At 36.8% G+C, this 16,968-nt stretch overlaps 1 protein-coding gene across 7 annotated transcripts in view; it reads left to right on the forward strand.

Moving 5' to 3' along the window:
- Window positions 1-16,968, forward strand: part of SLC4A4 (solute carrier family 4 member 4) — a 343,745-nt gene that overhangs the window by 236,784 nt on the left and 89,993 nt on the right. For all 7 annotated transcript variants that reach the window (XM_025435827.3, XM_025435826.3, XM_025435829.3 and 4 more), the window contains one exon: window positions 12,371-12,504. In XM_025435827.3, the coding sequence (XP_025291612.1) occupies window positions 12,371-12,504 (134 nt within the window). The remainder of the gene's footprint in view (window positions 1-12,370; window positions 12,505-16,968) is intronic.

The following is a 16,968-nucleotide window of genomic DNA, read 5'->3' on the forward strand; positions in this document are numbered from 1 at the left end:
ATCATGACCTGAGCCTAAACCGAGTCAGATGCTTAGTGACTGAGCCACCCAGGTGCACCAAAGCTGGTATTCTTGTGAAAAGAATCAGATTCAAGCCCTTTTCAAGCCCCGTCCTTCTACTTCAGTACTTGTTACTGATTGACCTATGTGACATTCATCAGTGCTGCCAGCGAGCTTATTAAAAAAAAAAAAAAAATACAGGTGATTCCAAAAGATTGCTTTTCTTCTACCTTTGTTTTCTCTGTGCAGTCATGCTTTAGGTTCTGCCAAAACACAAAAAATTGAAACAGAGACTACGTATGACATCTTTGTCAACCCGAGTGAAAAGGGAGAAGTTACTTTGAACAACTGTTTTAGTCTGTTCAGAGCAGTTTTTTCTTTCAGCCCTTATCGTTGCATAGCACGTGAATCCAAAACGTAGAGGCTTGGAACAGGCATTTTACACTTCCTGGGGTTTCGGAGCCTGATGGACTTGTCTAGGGTGGTTCTCTCTTTGGGCCTCTTACGTTTGTAGTGAGGTGGCAGCTGAAGTTGGAGTCCCCGCAGGCTTTTTTATTCATGTGTCTGGTCCCTGGATTGGGATGTCTGGAACATTTGGGGACTAAGGACTCTGAACATGACTTTTCCACGTGGCTAGCTTGGCTTTCTCACAGCTGGGGACTGTGATGACCCCTGAGAGCGCATGCTCTATAGGAAGGGGGCACTTGCCACTCAACTTTGCTTGCTCCCATGTGAATATGTGCTCAGTATCACTTCATTTTCTGACTTTCAAAAAGAGACCAAAACCTCAAATTCTTACGTGAAAGCTAGTGATTTTTAAATATTGGAAACTAATTAACATTGAAAAAAGTAATATTGTGCTGGCCAGAACGCACGTATGTGTTATGTTCCCAGTGAGACAGCTGCAGTGTGGGGAGTGAAACAAAGTGTGGTCCGGTGCAGAGATGAGGAGTATGGATAGGCTGTTCCTCCCCGTTGTCCTCATTCATAAAGATAGGAATGAACGCATTCAACCTTAACAGTGATGTCAGTAGTAGTATTTTTATAAGTCTGATCTGTATCCAAATTGGCCAGTTATGCTTCATCCAGATGAGAGCCTAAGGAATACTACATCAGATCATTCAAGAAAACTAGTGGAAAGAGAGCTGTGGGGAAGCACCCTAAAGCCAGCACGAAGAACATGAGCAACAGGAAGCCATGCTAGCAAAATACAAAAAAGCTGTGATTTTGAGAGTGGCAAGAAAAACCTTTCCCTGCCTTTCAGAATACATGGAGACTTCCTGTGCAGATGATTTTTTAACGCATAGTTTTCCATGAAGGTTCTTTTCATCGAGATGGAGAAATTGCGACACTTGCTATGTGTTAGTTTCCTGCCTTTTTAAATTGAATTGAACCCCTTTCCAACCTCGTAAGCCTTCGCTTTAAAACACCACATCTGAGATGAGGAAGAAATCTGTTCAGATCTATTGTTGGCCCTCCTATGTGAATTAACTTCCACATGTGCACATTTTGGGGAAAGTAAAGGATTCTATTGTGTAACATATGTGGTTCTCATGAGTATTTCGTCTGTGATGAATGTTATGGGAAAGGCCTTGCTGGTGGAGTAAGCAGTTTTCTGAGTTCTACAGACTTTCAGAGAAGCAAATGCTTTCAGCGTGTCTGGACGTTAGGTTGTCCGCTCAAAGGATCTTTTGCTGGATGTCACTCCTAGGAGTTGACTTAATTCAAAGTATCAAATTCAGACCTACGAGGATATTTGCCAGACATGTTCTGCTTACTTTATTAATAGCTTTTGTGACCTCTGTTGATTATTTCACTGAAACTGTGAACTCAACATTTTAAAAGTCTTTGGAAATATCGAAGAGCATATTTTTCTCTCACTTCTGGTCTTTTCCTTTGAAAAAATGTATTGGCAAAATACTGCAATTTGGTACTTGTAGAAGTCACAGTAGGTGGTGGAAACATAAAAAGGATAGAAAATTAATGATTGTTAATATATATTTGTTGAACTGAATAGTCTATTATCTGTTTCTTTGGGGCAAACTAATGCTATTAGTGGATGGGTGCATAGATCTGAGTGCTGGATTTATAGCTCTAGAATGATCTAGAAATTAGTGTGCACATGCACACCCATGCACACTCAACTCAATAGTTTTAGAGTGGTTTTACATATCCCAGTATTTTAATAGGAAGCACTGGTACAATGACTGAAGGTACTACCATCACTACTTGCGGTGGTAGATGACTTAAATGAATATTTCTATTGGTTGTCTATTTTAAGGACTAGAGAGTAAGGTAACTTAATATGTTGAAAAGCATCTCAGAGCAGGTACTAGAACATACAGACGTTTTGATGCTCTAGCAGTAGAAATCTTAACTTGGCATTAGGATGAAATATTTTGTGGATTTGGTGTGAAGTCGCAGATCATTTCCCAGGTCCATGGCAGAAGTTGATTTATTCCTTTGCAAATATTTATTGCATGACTACTGTGTGGCAGACGCTATTTTAAGTGCCGGGGGTACAGATAAGTGACCAAGATAGATAAGAACCCCTATTCTGATGGTATTTACAGTCTAGGATGTTGATAAGGCATTATTTTTTTTCTATGTCCCGAGGAGATACCAATAGTGGTATGTAGTGGGCTTATTTAGATGGTAGTCCTCTGCATCTATTTGACTTTCCAAACACTAGATCCAGACTAAGCAGGGCATTGGCAGAGCTTGAGGTGATCTTCAATTATATCACGTACCTTTATAATGTGGCAGCGGGTTATTCTCAAAAGCTGTGCTTTTGAACAAGTAGCTCAAATGAGAATAGTGTCCTTGCTTTTAAAGGCAGGCAGCTCAGAGATGGTTCACATAGGGCCTTTATTGTCAGGCTACAAATAGACATGGGTGCTGGTACAAACATGTTGTGAAAATACAGATGAGTCACTGCACTGTTGTTGTCTAAGCAGACTCTTCTGCCAGCTTCTGTGCAGGAGGTCTTGCCTGCTCTAAGACAGAAATTTACATTTACGCATTTATTTCAGAGCTAAAAAATATGTGTGTAATATTAATTATAATGAATATTAATCATAATAAAATAAGTGCATGTTTAATATTCCTGCAAACACACTTGTGTATCTGTCCCTACATCATTAGAAGTAGATCTTGGGAGCCATATTGATCATTTTCCATGGACCTAAGTTCAGAATGAAAGAATTGAAGCTATGATGGCTCCACATACAATCAATTTATAATGGCAACATAGATGACTGCACAAGTTTCTCAATTTGGCATACACGTTTGGGTCATCAATCCTTCTCTGAGAGGACTCCAAGGCTTTTGGCGGGGGTCTTCATGGATTCCTTAAGTGTAGACAATTAAAAATTTAGCTTGGGCCTCTGTGGTGACTGAATTGCTTTGCCAAGAGTTGACCTTAGATTTATCCAAGTAGGATCCAGCCCTGGGTTGAGCCTATTTCCTGTTCCTGTTGTTCAACAACAAAGGACTAGAGCATATGCTTTCTGAGACCCAGGAATTATGCAACACTTTTATTCTTCTTCTCAGTAGGTCCCGCTGTAATAATGCTCTGGTCTCCTTGCCATGCTATGAAGTAAACAAAGGGTTTTCAGCCTCACCATCCTAGAATTATATCCTTTCCAAAACTAAACTCTGTGACCATGGATGCTAACTCACTGTACCGTATTTATATTCTTGGTTGCCAAGCAGGCTTACTGCTCTGTTCATTTAGATACTTCTGATTAAAATGTTAAACATTGATTTAACAAATATTTGTAGATAGCTTAGTCTATGGGCAAGATGCTTTGTGGCAAGTCTTTGTGTTTTTAAAAGTTGTTTTTAGCTTTATGACACAGAAAAATCTTTTCACTCAAATCAACACTGTTGATTGTGAATGACTGAACATAGTCTAGAATGAAGAAAGTCATTTTAATTTCTTTCCCTGGAGTAAATATAATCCTATTTTCACAAACCTTTTAGCAAAAGGATACAGTAAGACTTTTAGAATTCTGTGAATTTTGTGATATTTATGGAGCCTAACGGAGCACATTTTAAGGAAATTTGTCTCATAATAAGGAACATTTATAGCTGGCATCTCCAAATTTGAAGCTTTATTTTAACATACTGCTGTGCTGAGAATATTTAATCAATCTGCTGAGGTTGTAAATGTATCATTTCTTATTCACATATGATATTCCTCCGTAAGAGAGATGCTTTTTTATGAAGTTTATAAAGTTTAATTTATGACAGCAAGATTAAAGAAAATTGATAATTGCCTCATTATAGTGAAGACGACCGTTTAGTAATTTCAACTTACCTCGATGTTGCACTTTGGCACCAAAATGCATTTCTTTCTTGAAATGGAAATGTAAGGTGACATCTTAATCTGCCTGAAAGTGTCTTCCAGAAAACTGTGACAGTCTTAAAAAGTTGGGTAGAGATAGTCTGTTGGAATGATATAGTTGGATTGTTTTGGTAGGCAAAAAAAATGGGTATTTCATGTCAAAGTAAAGGGCTTGCATTCCTTTCTTGCCTCCAATGTGTATGCTGGCTATTCTTCTCCCAGGAAGGAACTTAACAAAATAATTTGCGTCACTTCATGTACAAGTTCTGAATTAAGCCTGTTTGATTAAGGTTAAGCCAAATATAACCAAATTTTTCACTTACCAGAACATATTTGTTTCTTTTCCCCACTGAAAGACATTTGTCAACTCTTTTTTCTTGGTGATTAAAAAAAGGATAGTGATTTGGGTAGGCTGATGATCCCAAATGTTGTGACATTCTAAAACTATTTTGTGTTTGTTTTGCAATTATTTTGAGTTACCTTTATTTTTAATAAGATATAATTATGCGTTGTAGAAAATTCAAACAATGCAGGAAAAACTACATAAAGGGTAAACTTGCCCTTAAACTCATCACTCAGAAATAACCATTATTAACATTTTCATGGACATCTTTCACACATCTTGCAATGCATGTGTAAATAGATAGGTTGATGTATAAGATTTTGTATAAATGAGATTATGCACTTGCTGTTTCATAACATGACTAGTATTTAATGGAAGTTTTTCCACTTCGGTATGGATCTTGGACATGATTTTTAATGACTACATCTATTTATACACATGATAATGCATGTCCTATAATTTACCTAATAAATTCTCTATTAGTACATTTTCAGTTTTCCCAAATTTTCTCATTTATAAGCAAACTGTAGTGCTTTTTTTTTTTTTTTAAGATTTTATTTATTCCTGAGAGACACAGAGAGAGAGAGAGGCAGAGACATAGGCAGAGGGAGGAGCAGGCTCCACGCAGGTAGCCCGATGTGGGACTTGATCCTGGGACCCCAGGATCATGCTCTGGGCCAAAGGCAGGCACTAAACCACTGAGCCACCCAGGCGTCCCCAAACTGTAGTGCTTAACCATGTTTTCATTCTTTGTAATTATCTCTTTAGAGTAAAATTCCTAGCAGAATGTTTGCAGGATATGCTTATTTTATTTTTTATATTTGTTTTAAATTGCGCTCACAAAGGTGATACCAGTTTATATTTCTGCCAATAATGGACAAGACTGTCCACTTGTATGCACTCTTGCAAAAACAGGATTTTGTCCCATATTCTCATTTTTGCCATTCGGTGGGTTGAGGATGATGGCTTATTCTTACTCATTTCAAATGTCTTTGATTTTTAGGGAGGATGAATATTCTTCCACATTTTTATTGACTATATGTCTTTGTATTTGTGTCCTTGGCATATTTTCCCTTTAGGTATTTGGTTTTTTTCTGATTGGCTCATAAGAACTCTTTGTGTAATAAGGATATTTTCCCCTTTCTTGTCAGAAATAACATGAATCTATTTGTCCTAGATCTATCTTGTGTCTTTCCACCTTATTCATGATTTCTTTTACCATACAGATTTTAATTTTTGTGTATTCAGAATCTTCAATCTTTTATAGTCTTTTTATTTTCATTATATATTTAGAGAGATTTCCCCACTCCAAGATCAGAAAAATATTTACCCACCTATCTTAGTACTTTTATGTTTTCATTTAATTTTTTTATCCATCTGGAACTGATTTTTGTGTAAGGTCATACTGGCATTTGATGTTTGGGCACTTCAAATGATCTAGGTACGTATTAATAGCTCTTCAAACAAAAAAATATCGTAAAGCCTCCCATTTTGCCTATCCATCCTATCAGACTTGGAATTGTGGCTCTTTGCTGAAGGCTTTAGCTCATACTTTTCTTCAAGCAAGGAGCTACTTCATCTTTCAGTCTTCTCTCTTCCTTCAGTTCTTGCTGGGCAGTGTAAACAGAAATCCTGTTCATGATGACAAAGCACTTTTAGGCAGAGTAGATGGCAATAAGGATTTGGGAGCTGTAATCTGTCAGGACAGAAATCACTGATTTATTGACTGTAGCTACACAGGTGAAATAAAAAAAAAATGAGGGTTGGATATCCAATCTTCTTCCCCAGTGTAGATGAATGGTCTATGTAAGTGGACCTTAACAAATGCTAGCAAGTAGTTCTTATTTTGAAAGAGGAAGGGAGTTTTTCTAATGGGTGTATCTCAAATTTGAGCCATATGAGAATCACCTGGCGAACTCTTAAGAAACTACTGACTCCAGGTCTAATCTTCAGAGATCTTGAGTTAATTGTTCAAGATAAAGGTAAAGGTAAATCATTATTTTTTCTTAAAAAAAAAAAAAAAAAGCAGAAATAAAAGCTTCCTAGTAATTGTCATATGGCCCAAATTTGATTTAGAGAGTTGCATCATTTCTTCACTTATTTTTAATCATGTGGCTTGGGTCATGTGGCTTGGCTTTATGCTGGGGACCTGACATCAAAACATCAGATAATTCAGGTCTGACTACCTATTTCTATTGACCATGTTTAAATGGCATTAGGCTGCATCATTTTTCTTGGCTAAATTTCAGATCCAAAAAGACGCAGCTTGAGAAATTTAATTTTATTATTCAACATTCTACACAGTCCATATAAATTACCACGAGCATGGGCTGAAATTTCTTTTTATGGTTAGAAACAGTTTAGTTTCTTTTAAAAAGCTTGAAATTTTACAGTTAAGTCTGTGAATACTTTACCATTTACTGCCACCAAAATATTTTATTTTCCAAGTTTTAGTTGGTTGAAAATTGTCAAAGATAGAAAATTTTTGTTTTCTTGGGCAGTTGTGCCACTTTTCTCCTGTTTTTGCCATCCAAATTCCCTAGATGGTTGTAATTATTATTCTAAATAATGGATTTCTTAGTAAAAAGGACATAAAACAAGAAGCGTCATTCTTTAGTGTCATATGAAGATGCTAAATTGCAGTAAAGTCAAAGTTGACAGCATAAATTTTTAATTTTTAATGTTTCATCATCTTTTCAATGTGCTTGTTTTACATTAGTGATGACAGGGATGATGGCCTGGCAGCCCTTGTCACAGGTAGCTCAAAGACCTAAAATGCTGGTGTTACCAATTATGGTTGATTTTTTAAAAAAAGATTTTATTTATTTATTCATGAGAGACAGAGAGAGAGAGAGAGGCAGAGACACAGGCAGAGGGAAAAGCAGGCTCCATGCAGGGAGCCCGATGCAGGACTCGATCCTGGGACTCCAGGATCATGCCTTGAGCCAAAGGGAGGCGCTAAACCACTGAGCCACCCAGGGATCCCCTGTTTTGTTTTATTAAAAGAATTTTGTTCCTATAGTTTGACTTCTTTTATGCTTTATTTTTCTATTATGGGACTTGTGCTGATTTTCTTGGCTGTTTTGTAAAACAGGGTTTAACTTCATATCCTGGTGGAAGCAGAGTGATGTTCATAAATTGTTTTGGATATGGGTTTTGACTTCACTGCAGTAAAATAAAACAAACTCTTCTGTTTTGTTATAGTTGATTCCATGTGTTTAGTAACACAAGGAATGAAAAGAAGCAATTTTCAATGGCTCTAGTGTTGTCCCCCAGGCTTCTGTTGATTTGGTATTTGCTCTGGGGAATATTGAAGATCTAAAGAGCGTTTTTTCCCACATTTCCTCTGAGGACTAATCTTTTTTTCTTTTCACGTCACTCCTTTCAGTGTTCTCTCTCCATCTTTTCCTTCTTTTGATGAAAAGAAATAATAGAGGCAGACTGGAGAAAAGGGGATGAGAAGCAGCGAAGGAAAGCAAACCTACTTTTTATCGTATCTCTATTTTTAGCTTTTTATATATTATCATCTTTCTTAGCCCAAATAATTTTCCTGTGAAATAGCTATTTATTCGACAGAAGAGACAATTAGAGTGTGGAGAAGTTGGTGACTGGCGGACCTGAGATTTAACTCAGATATCCCTGACTCCAAGACATGCTGTTTGCTGCTGAGCCACCTGGGAGAGTTGTTGGAAATCATCTGAGTTCAACTTCCTATATTATATATAAACAAATACATTATGTATACGTTACTATTCATGAAAAACGTGTTCTATATCGGAGACTACGCCAAACATTTTACATGTATTATCTGATATGTATACCGTTTAAGACATAGATGAACTTGCTTAAAGTCGTTGATTGAGTGAAAGGTATAGTCTAGAGTCACTTTGAGATTTTTGACTTCAGAGTCCATGGTTAAACTACATCAACTCCACTTCTCTCCATGAAGAAACTAAAATTGGCAAGCTTTAAGTGACCTTCCCAAGATCACCAGCACTTTGGTGACAGAACAAAGTCTAGACTCTAGATTTCTAACTGCTGGTTCTTTGCTCATTCTTGTCTTCAGGGGTTGATGATACTTGATCAGGAATGGAAGGACATGAAAGCCTAACCAAACAGCACTGGAACACTTTGTCCCACCAGATTCTGTCACACGTATTCTCATGAACTAAATGAGAAATAAGAGAGGCAGGAGAAATCAGGGTTAGAAGTGTCTTTATGAGTTACAGCTATTAAAAATACACACACACACACACATATTATTTTCCTTTTTTTATATTCGTGAATCCTGAATATAATAAATCAGAAAAGGGGTTTCTTATAAATTTGCCTTATAAATTGCTTCAAATTCTAGTTAGTTCAACTGAAGTTATTCATTGCATGAGATTATTTTTATAGTTTCTTACTATCAAGAGTAACATATCAAAATGTGGTGAAAATAGTTCTTTTTCTCAGAAATGCTGCAAGCATCTCTACGTTTAAGCAAGTTTCCAGTGCAGTGTATGTAATAAATCACCTGTCTCTGTTTCAAAAATTGTCAGCAACAGAATGGAAACTGCAGCACTTACCAAAAGATCAAGTACTGAAATAAAAATAATCTCTCTTTTAAGAGTCACATGGTTTCCATAAATCACAGCCATTTTCTGGAAGAAATTCGTTGTTATCTTTACTGAGTGAGCAACAATGGCTGTTGACCTTTGATTAAATGGAAGCGAGGGTATGATTTGGGTATTTCTTCTTCAGTTCCTCTGGTGTTTCCTGCATGCCTACAGAGCACATGCAGGGCTAGTGCAAAGCTTGTTGAGAGAAGGAAAAATAGGAAGGCCCCCAGAGACCCTGTGCTTGCCCTCAGAGAGATTAATAGCAATGTCAAATCAAGTAGAGGATTCTTTTTTTTTTTTTTAATTTTTTTTTTCAAGTAGAGGATTCTTAATCTCGTATTTCTGACTTCCTTCATGTTCTCTCTTTCGCTCAGGCTGTGTTGTATTTTGATCATGCAGTAGTAATAAGAAGTAGGCACTTTTCCATGCTTGATAAAGGATGATACAGTAACTTTGCCTGTCAGATATATCCAGAGTATGGCTTGTCCTGCCACATGGAGCACTCCATTCCTACTCTTTCATGTTACACACACGAAAGTAAGTTATAGAGAGAAAGATCTAAATGAAAAGACATTTAAGAAGAAAAACCCAAGGTCAATGCACAGAAGGTGAAAAACTGCATGTCCAAGAATATTCCAGCTGAAAGCTTACCTTTTATCCTTGCTATGGGTGAGGCAGTAGTTGGGATCGGTACCATACTCCATACACTTGTTCCACATTGAATGTGGATTTGTTCATATCATTTAACTCTCCTGAATCTCAATACCTTCACATGTAAGAGATCGAAACTATTTGTTGAGCACAGGGGAGTCTCTTCTCTGCATAAATGCAACCTGGTTCTGCTAGCCTTGCTGGTTATTCTTCATTCTGTCCCTCTAAAGAAGAATGAGGTGGATACTCTGATTATGTCTGGAATGACTATAAAATAATGAAGTGACATTCTTCAGTCATGTAGTAGGACTCACATCTGTGGAAACCACATCCCTTCCTGCCAGCCTTTCAACCTAGACTTCTTACATGGGAATAGTTCTGGATTGTTTCAGAATATGGATGCTCACTATGTGAGAAGCCAGTCTTATTTGTCAACCCTTGTGATTTTTTGCCCTTTCTCCACCCAACCCCATTATTACATAGTGCTGTTCTAAAGAATTTTTAACTGTTTTCTGAATTGAACTCTACCGTTCAAAGAGGAGGATGTGCTATTGCCAGTGTCATTGTAAGGAGCCACTGCTGGCTCTGAAGCAGTGTGAAAAACATTTTGAGTAATCATCATCATAAGGGTATCTTAGGATGGCTTTTTAAATGACTATAGCACTTAGTGTATTTAAGTTCTGAAAGTTGATTTTTCTTATTTTGATATGTAAACTTTTATTACTTAAAAAAGCATTTTTAAAATTTGAGTATAGTTGACATAGAATGTTACATTTGTTTTTGGTGTAGAAGGAACATAGTGATTCAACTGCTCTACATGTTGTATTGTGCTCACCATAAGTGTAGCTACCATCCCTCAAAATGTGATGCTATTACAATATCATTGAATGTATTTCCTATGTTACGCCTTTTATTCCTGTGACTTACTCATTCTATAACTGTAACTTGATTTAAAAAACAATTCCTTCATAATCATTTCATTGTATTATGTGATAAGTGAATGAAAGTTGCCGGAGAACTGTTGGGGCAGTGGAAAGAGGTGGATGTAGGGTGACAGGTAGATAGGTTAAATGTTTGGTGGGGGCTGGGGATGACTGAGCTGTGTTTCAGGTTACCCAGAAATCCATTCTGCTCCAAACAAAGGGTGGTTTAGATTAAGAGATGGCTTGTTTTATGTAAACATAAATCATACTTTGATGCACATACTTTAACTTATTATTCAGTTGAAGAGGGAGATCTTTTTGGTACCATTTTATTTTAATATACACATATAGAGATCACATAGTTTCGCTCTCATGTAAATTAATCTACCATTAAATATATATATATATATATATTTGTGTCTTTTATATATATATTTGTGTCTTTTAAAGCTATAGAATATTTACTCATTTGAAAAAATTTTATCTTACAAGATTTATGGTCTAGATGTATACACTTATGTATAAATAAAAGGACTCTGTCATCTTTTTATATTTAAAAAATCATCCCTTGATAGAATACTATTTCAAGTTTAGAAAGGGATCCTCTTACTTTGTGCTTTTCTAACTAAAGTTCGAACTGATGAAAGATAGAGGAAATGGGCTAGTTTGCTATCGTCTGAGATGTTGGTCCCAAATGACATCATTAAGAAAGTTAGGATAATCTTATAAATCAGTGATGCTTGATGGTTCATGTTTCCTTGTTCTTGTTAGGCTAAAGGAAAATTATGGGTTGAGTTTCCAGAGATACAACTATGGGGAGGTGTGGCCACAAAGATTTAGTTACTCATGTTCCTACATATGTATTTCCTCTAAAATAAATTAAAGCTCTTCTATAAGTTTACATTGGACAAAGAGTATGTAATGAGAATTTTTTTTTTTTTGGAGTTGGTGTCTTAGAGATTGCAGATAAAGGGCAACTAACTTTTTTTGTCCCGCTTTGCTCCCCTCTCAAATCTTTCCTTTAGAAAAATAGCTTTTGTGTATAAAATGTAACTACTTATACATACCTACTATGTGCAAGTGAAGTCAGGCTGAAACAAACACTGAAGGTAACCATGAAGAGAAAAACATCACCAAAAGTACGGAATCACTTCTACCCACTTGGTGGTATTACACAGTATGATTTAACATGCAGAAGCTTCGATTAATATTTTTAGGATGGATCAGAGTCACCTTTTGCCTTCTGTAGTCAACCACCAGTCATTATAGTTACAAGAGTTCTTTGGAGCAGATCAGCCCTTGGAGTAGGGAGGGATGACTAAATCTTACAGTGAAATAAATGGTAATATTTATACTGGTAAGAATCTTAATTCCTCATGTCTATTTGCTATGTTTGCTATGGCCCTCATAATAGCATATTCATGTGCTTAATTTCCCTAGTGACATCACACATGGGAAGAAAAAAGATGTGTTTCTCTTAACAGCTTTATTTTCTTTCTATTAGGGTGTGTTGGAGAGCTTCCTGGGCACAGCTGTCTCTGGAGCCATCTTTTGCCTGTTTGCCGGTCAACCCCTCACTATTTTGAGCAGCACAGGACCTGTTCTAGTTTTTGAGAGGCTTCTATTTAATTTCAGCAAGTATGTATATACATATCTAATTATAAATTAGGATGGTTTGATCGTAGAACATTCATAGTCTAGACTGAGTGTAGAATAATAATTAGATCAGTCAGCATATGGGAATTTTAAGATGTAGGTTGAAAGGCCCTTTGGGATTACGTATTCCAACACTCATTTTACGTTTGATTCAGCTGAGGCCCATATGGCATACTATCTGCTTCTCTCATCATCATTCTCTGCCCCTGTAGTCTTGCTTTGTGCCTCAGGGGCTGCCCCATGTGGATTGCAACACCTAAACTCCTTTGCCTGCTGGCTTCTTGGGTTTAGTAGTGCATCAGTAGGACAGGAAGGGAGAGAGGTAGGGGTGTGTGTCTACCTTTCGGCACCTCACTGGCCCTGCTTTAACACAGCAGTCTGACAATAGCTTGTTCCCTGACTGTAGCCCCTGTAAGGTGGCTCCTCTGTTCTGGTTCTGGCCTCTCCAGGCTCTGATGACTCTATTTCTTCCTTGGTCTTTTCAAGCCAGGAGGTAAAAGTGGCTTCCTGATTTTGCTAGTCCCTGAGTACCTTGCCATTCTCTGTTACTGACACCTTTGTAAATAGCCCATTTATTAAGTTTTCTTTACAATTTCCATTTGAGAATGCCTTCTATTTCCTGCCATGATCCTGATGATACATTAGAAAAATGAAATGTCTCGTTCAAGGTCACATGGCTCATTAATGAGAGACTAGTGGCTCCAGTGATCCACTGCTCCTAATCCTGTTTTCAGTTTTTTTTTTTTTTTTAAGATTTTTATTTATTTATTCATGAGAGACACGGAGAGAGAGAGAGAGGCAGAGACATAGGCAGAGGGAGAAGCAGGCTCCATGCAGGGAGCCCTACATGGGACTCGATCCCAGGTCTCCAAGATCAGGCCCTGGATGGAAGGTGATGCTAAACTGCTGAGCCACCTGGGCTGCCCTGATTTCAGTGTTCTTAACTAAAGATACGTCTTAAGAGTCAACTGAGTAATAACATTTGTTGAGTGCTGATCACGTACCAAGATACCAAGTATTATCCTACGTATATTGCATGGATTCCCTCATTTGAGTCCTGTAGCAATACTGTGAGGTGTAGGGACCATACCCTGTTTTATAGATGAGAAAACAGGCAGGGAGAGGGTGAGCGCATTGCTGAAGGATCCATCATCTGTTGTTTGTAGGCCTGGAATTTGAATTCCTGCTGACTCGGGAGCCTGTGCCTCTTATGGAATCACTAGACACTCCCAATGGACATAACGACTGTGATATCATATTTTCTTTTAGAAGTTGATGGATCATTTTAAGAAGGAGAAAAATCAAGTTAAGCGAATTATCCAACTGGCCACATTAACACACAAATAGATTCAAAATCAAACTGAGTATTCTGGCCTCTTTCTAATGAACTTGATACCTCTCAGAATTGCCTATCCCAGCAGTTCTCAATCCTTAGGCAGATTGCAGAATTTCACATGACTTGCTGACATTCCTTGTTGGAATTTCCATATTCTTATATTGTTATACATTTTTAAGAGTTTATTATTGGAAATTTTATTACCTACGTGATACCTCATGGACTTAGGTACTGGCACAGTAGCCTTTGAAATTGTGTGTGCCATCAAAAAGAATTACGAGGTAGAAGAAGGAATGAGGATTTAAAACTAGTGTTTTGAAAACTGGGTTGAGAACATCAGCAAGGGTCTTATGAAAATTTAAAGTTTGAATTTTAAATAATATGAATCTTCTGTAGCTCATCACTACAAACCCTCTTCCATCATAGTTCTCAGAAGGACATCGGAAAGAATTCTGTTCGTGTCAGTTTATAGAAAGTTAAACCGTTTTTATATGTTTAAGAAAACACTGTGGGAGACAAGAAAGCTTTTGTGGAAGATGAAACAAGCATGTACTATAAACAGGAACAAACATGTGCAACCTTTGCAGAAAGATTTATTGGATGCAATGTGATCAGAGTTTTAATATACAGAAAATGTTTGCATCCCAGTTTACTTTAGATAATTGTAGGATAGAGGTTATTTCCTTTCACTAAGCAAGTTCCTTTCTCACTTTCCCTTCTGTTTCATCATAATTGGTAATGTAAACATAGTTCCAAGTGATTTATTTGAAAACAGTTGTAAAGCAACAAGAAACATTTGAGAAACTGTGCTTTAAATTCATCACCAAGTAGCATGTGGTGCTTATGTGGCAAACCTTAGTATTTTATTCACAATGCTGTATCATTTGCTTAAATATTAGAATAACAGTGCTAATATTTTGTCTAGAGACAGATTATTTGTGTAGATCACTATTTCTCAGAGTGTATTTCCTCAACTTCTAGTCCCATTTTCGTTATTCAGTGGACAAAAAGCTGCTGTGATCCCAATAAATCTGGAAAGTGCTGTATATTTTATCTCCCTCCCAGTAATTCACTTTACACTTTCGCTTACTAAGGAATCTGAGAAATCCTTCGGTAAAGAAACTGGTCTAGTCTGTCTTGCCCAGATTTTTCCCCAACATATTTTACCATTTTTTGAGAAGTAGATAAATCCTTGTTTTGTAGCTTCAGTGGACTCAAACATAAACTCCACAAAATCCACAGATGTCCTTCTAACATGGGATACAGTTTTAATGTTTGCCCTATAAACTGGAGAATCATAAAGGAATATGAAAGACATAATGTCACCTCCTTTTAAAATTCATGACAGAACAAAGGAAAGAGCTTACAAGTTTCCAAATGTCAGTTGTAGTTTTATTTTCCTAATTCTGCAGCCTCCTTTGCGCTGTTTTCACACATTCTAAGCCAGTAACAGAGAATTAGATGCCTTTTCTTTTTCTTGAGTGAGGAATCTGAAAGAAGTTTACCACCATGGTAGCCTCATAATTAAAGTTGGAGTCTAACCTGCATAATTGTCATTTGGTCATTCAATATTTTTTTTCCTTCTATTCTTTGAACAATTTACTTAAGGGTTTTCAAATGATTATTTTCTTCTATTACTGGATTTATTCATGTAGTTTTAGGGAGTTTATATTTGGCATTGACTAAACATTAATTTCTGTAGCATGTTTCAGATGAGTTCTTCAGTTTGTACCTTGGTTCTATGCTGCTTAGAAACAAACTATAATTCAAAATATCTAGGAACACAGTGAAAGCATAAGTATGTAAACCCATTTTTTCATTTGAATTCACAATAGTTTCTTTTGTCTTTCCTATCATTTCCTGTTACTTTGTATAACTTAATTGCTATTTAAACTTGGCACTAAAGGGACTGATAATCTTATTGGATGTAATATTGCCATTTTATTGTAGTCATTACTGTTGATCAAGTTGTTTTAAAAAGTTTCTCATCTCTTATTCCTCTTTCTTATTGCTGCTGTAAACATCACTTTTACAATGAAGTGCCATGGGTTTTAGTGATTTTATTTGGGTTTATCTTATAGAGCTACTTTGAGAATATTTAAGTATTTTAGAGGAGCTATTTTGGTATATTGTTTAGATCCTAAGATTTAAGTTTATACATGCAGTTTTTTCCTTTGTACTCAAACTGAATGTTCCTAACCCTTAGCTAGTTATTGGATTTGTTTCTCATCCTGTCCTGTAAACATCAATACTCTCAGCAACCATTAGCATTCCCAGAACAAATCAAGATTGTCCTAACTTCATCCCGTTAAGGAAGCTAAAACTAGATAATTGTTAAAAATTTTTATTTTAAGAAAAAAGTTTGCTGGCTCAGAAGTACTGTTTCTTAGCTCTATTGAAACTTGACTCATTCTGTGATAATGTAAATTATCTCAAATTCCTAGAATTTAGCTTTCTCTATAGTCCACTTATCTCACAGAGACATGCACAGGATTAAGCAGTGGGGTTCCAGATGCAAAGGGAACTATAGGAGAATGCAAAGTTGTCTTCAGAAAGATTCCAGGAAATCCATAGGTGATAACTTTCTACCCTAGTGTCAATAATATCCTGCTTTGGTAAAATTTATGTGATTTGGTGAAAAGAGGGAAACAAAGGACAGTGATTTTTTTTTGAAAGGTCCATCCTAAATACAAATCAGGTAGAGGAATGATGGTGTAAATTTTTTAAAGGACCAGTCCAGGAATGTAGAGATTTGGTTTCTGGTTCAGTTCTGCCATCAAGGCTTTGGCACTGGATAAATGACTTAACTTCCACTGGCCTTGGTGCCCTCATCTATAAAATGAGACCTATTTGACTAATTTGTCTCTGTATTAAGGTTCTCCAGGGAAACTACCAATATGATAAAGAGATTAATTTAAGGAATTGGCTCACAGGTTATAGAGACTAGCAGGTCAGAAATCTGCAGGGTGGGCCAGCAGGCTGGAGACCCAGCAGAATTGATGTTCCAGTTCCAGTTCAAAGGGTGTCTCCTGTAGAACCAGAAAGATGGCGTGTTCTGGATAAAATCCAAATGCAACCTACTGGAGAAAATTTCTTGCTTGGGGTTGGCA

Source organism: Canis lupus, chromosome 13 (genome assembly GCF_003254725.2).
Source record: "Canis lupus dingo isolate Sandy chromosome 13, ASM325472v2, whole genome shotgun sequence".
Lineage (NCBI taxonomy): Eukaryota > Metazoa > Chordata > Mammalia > Carnivora > Canidae > Canis > Canis lupus.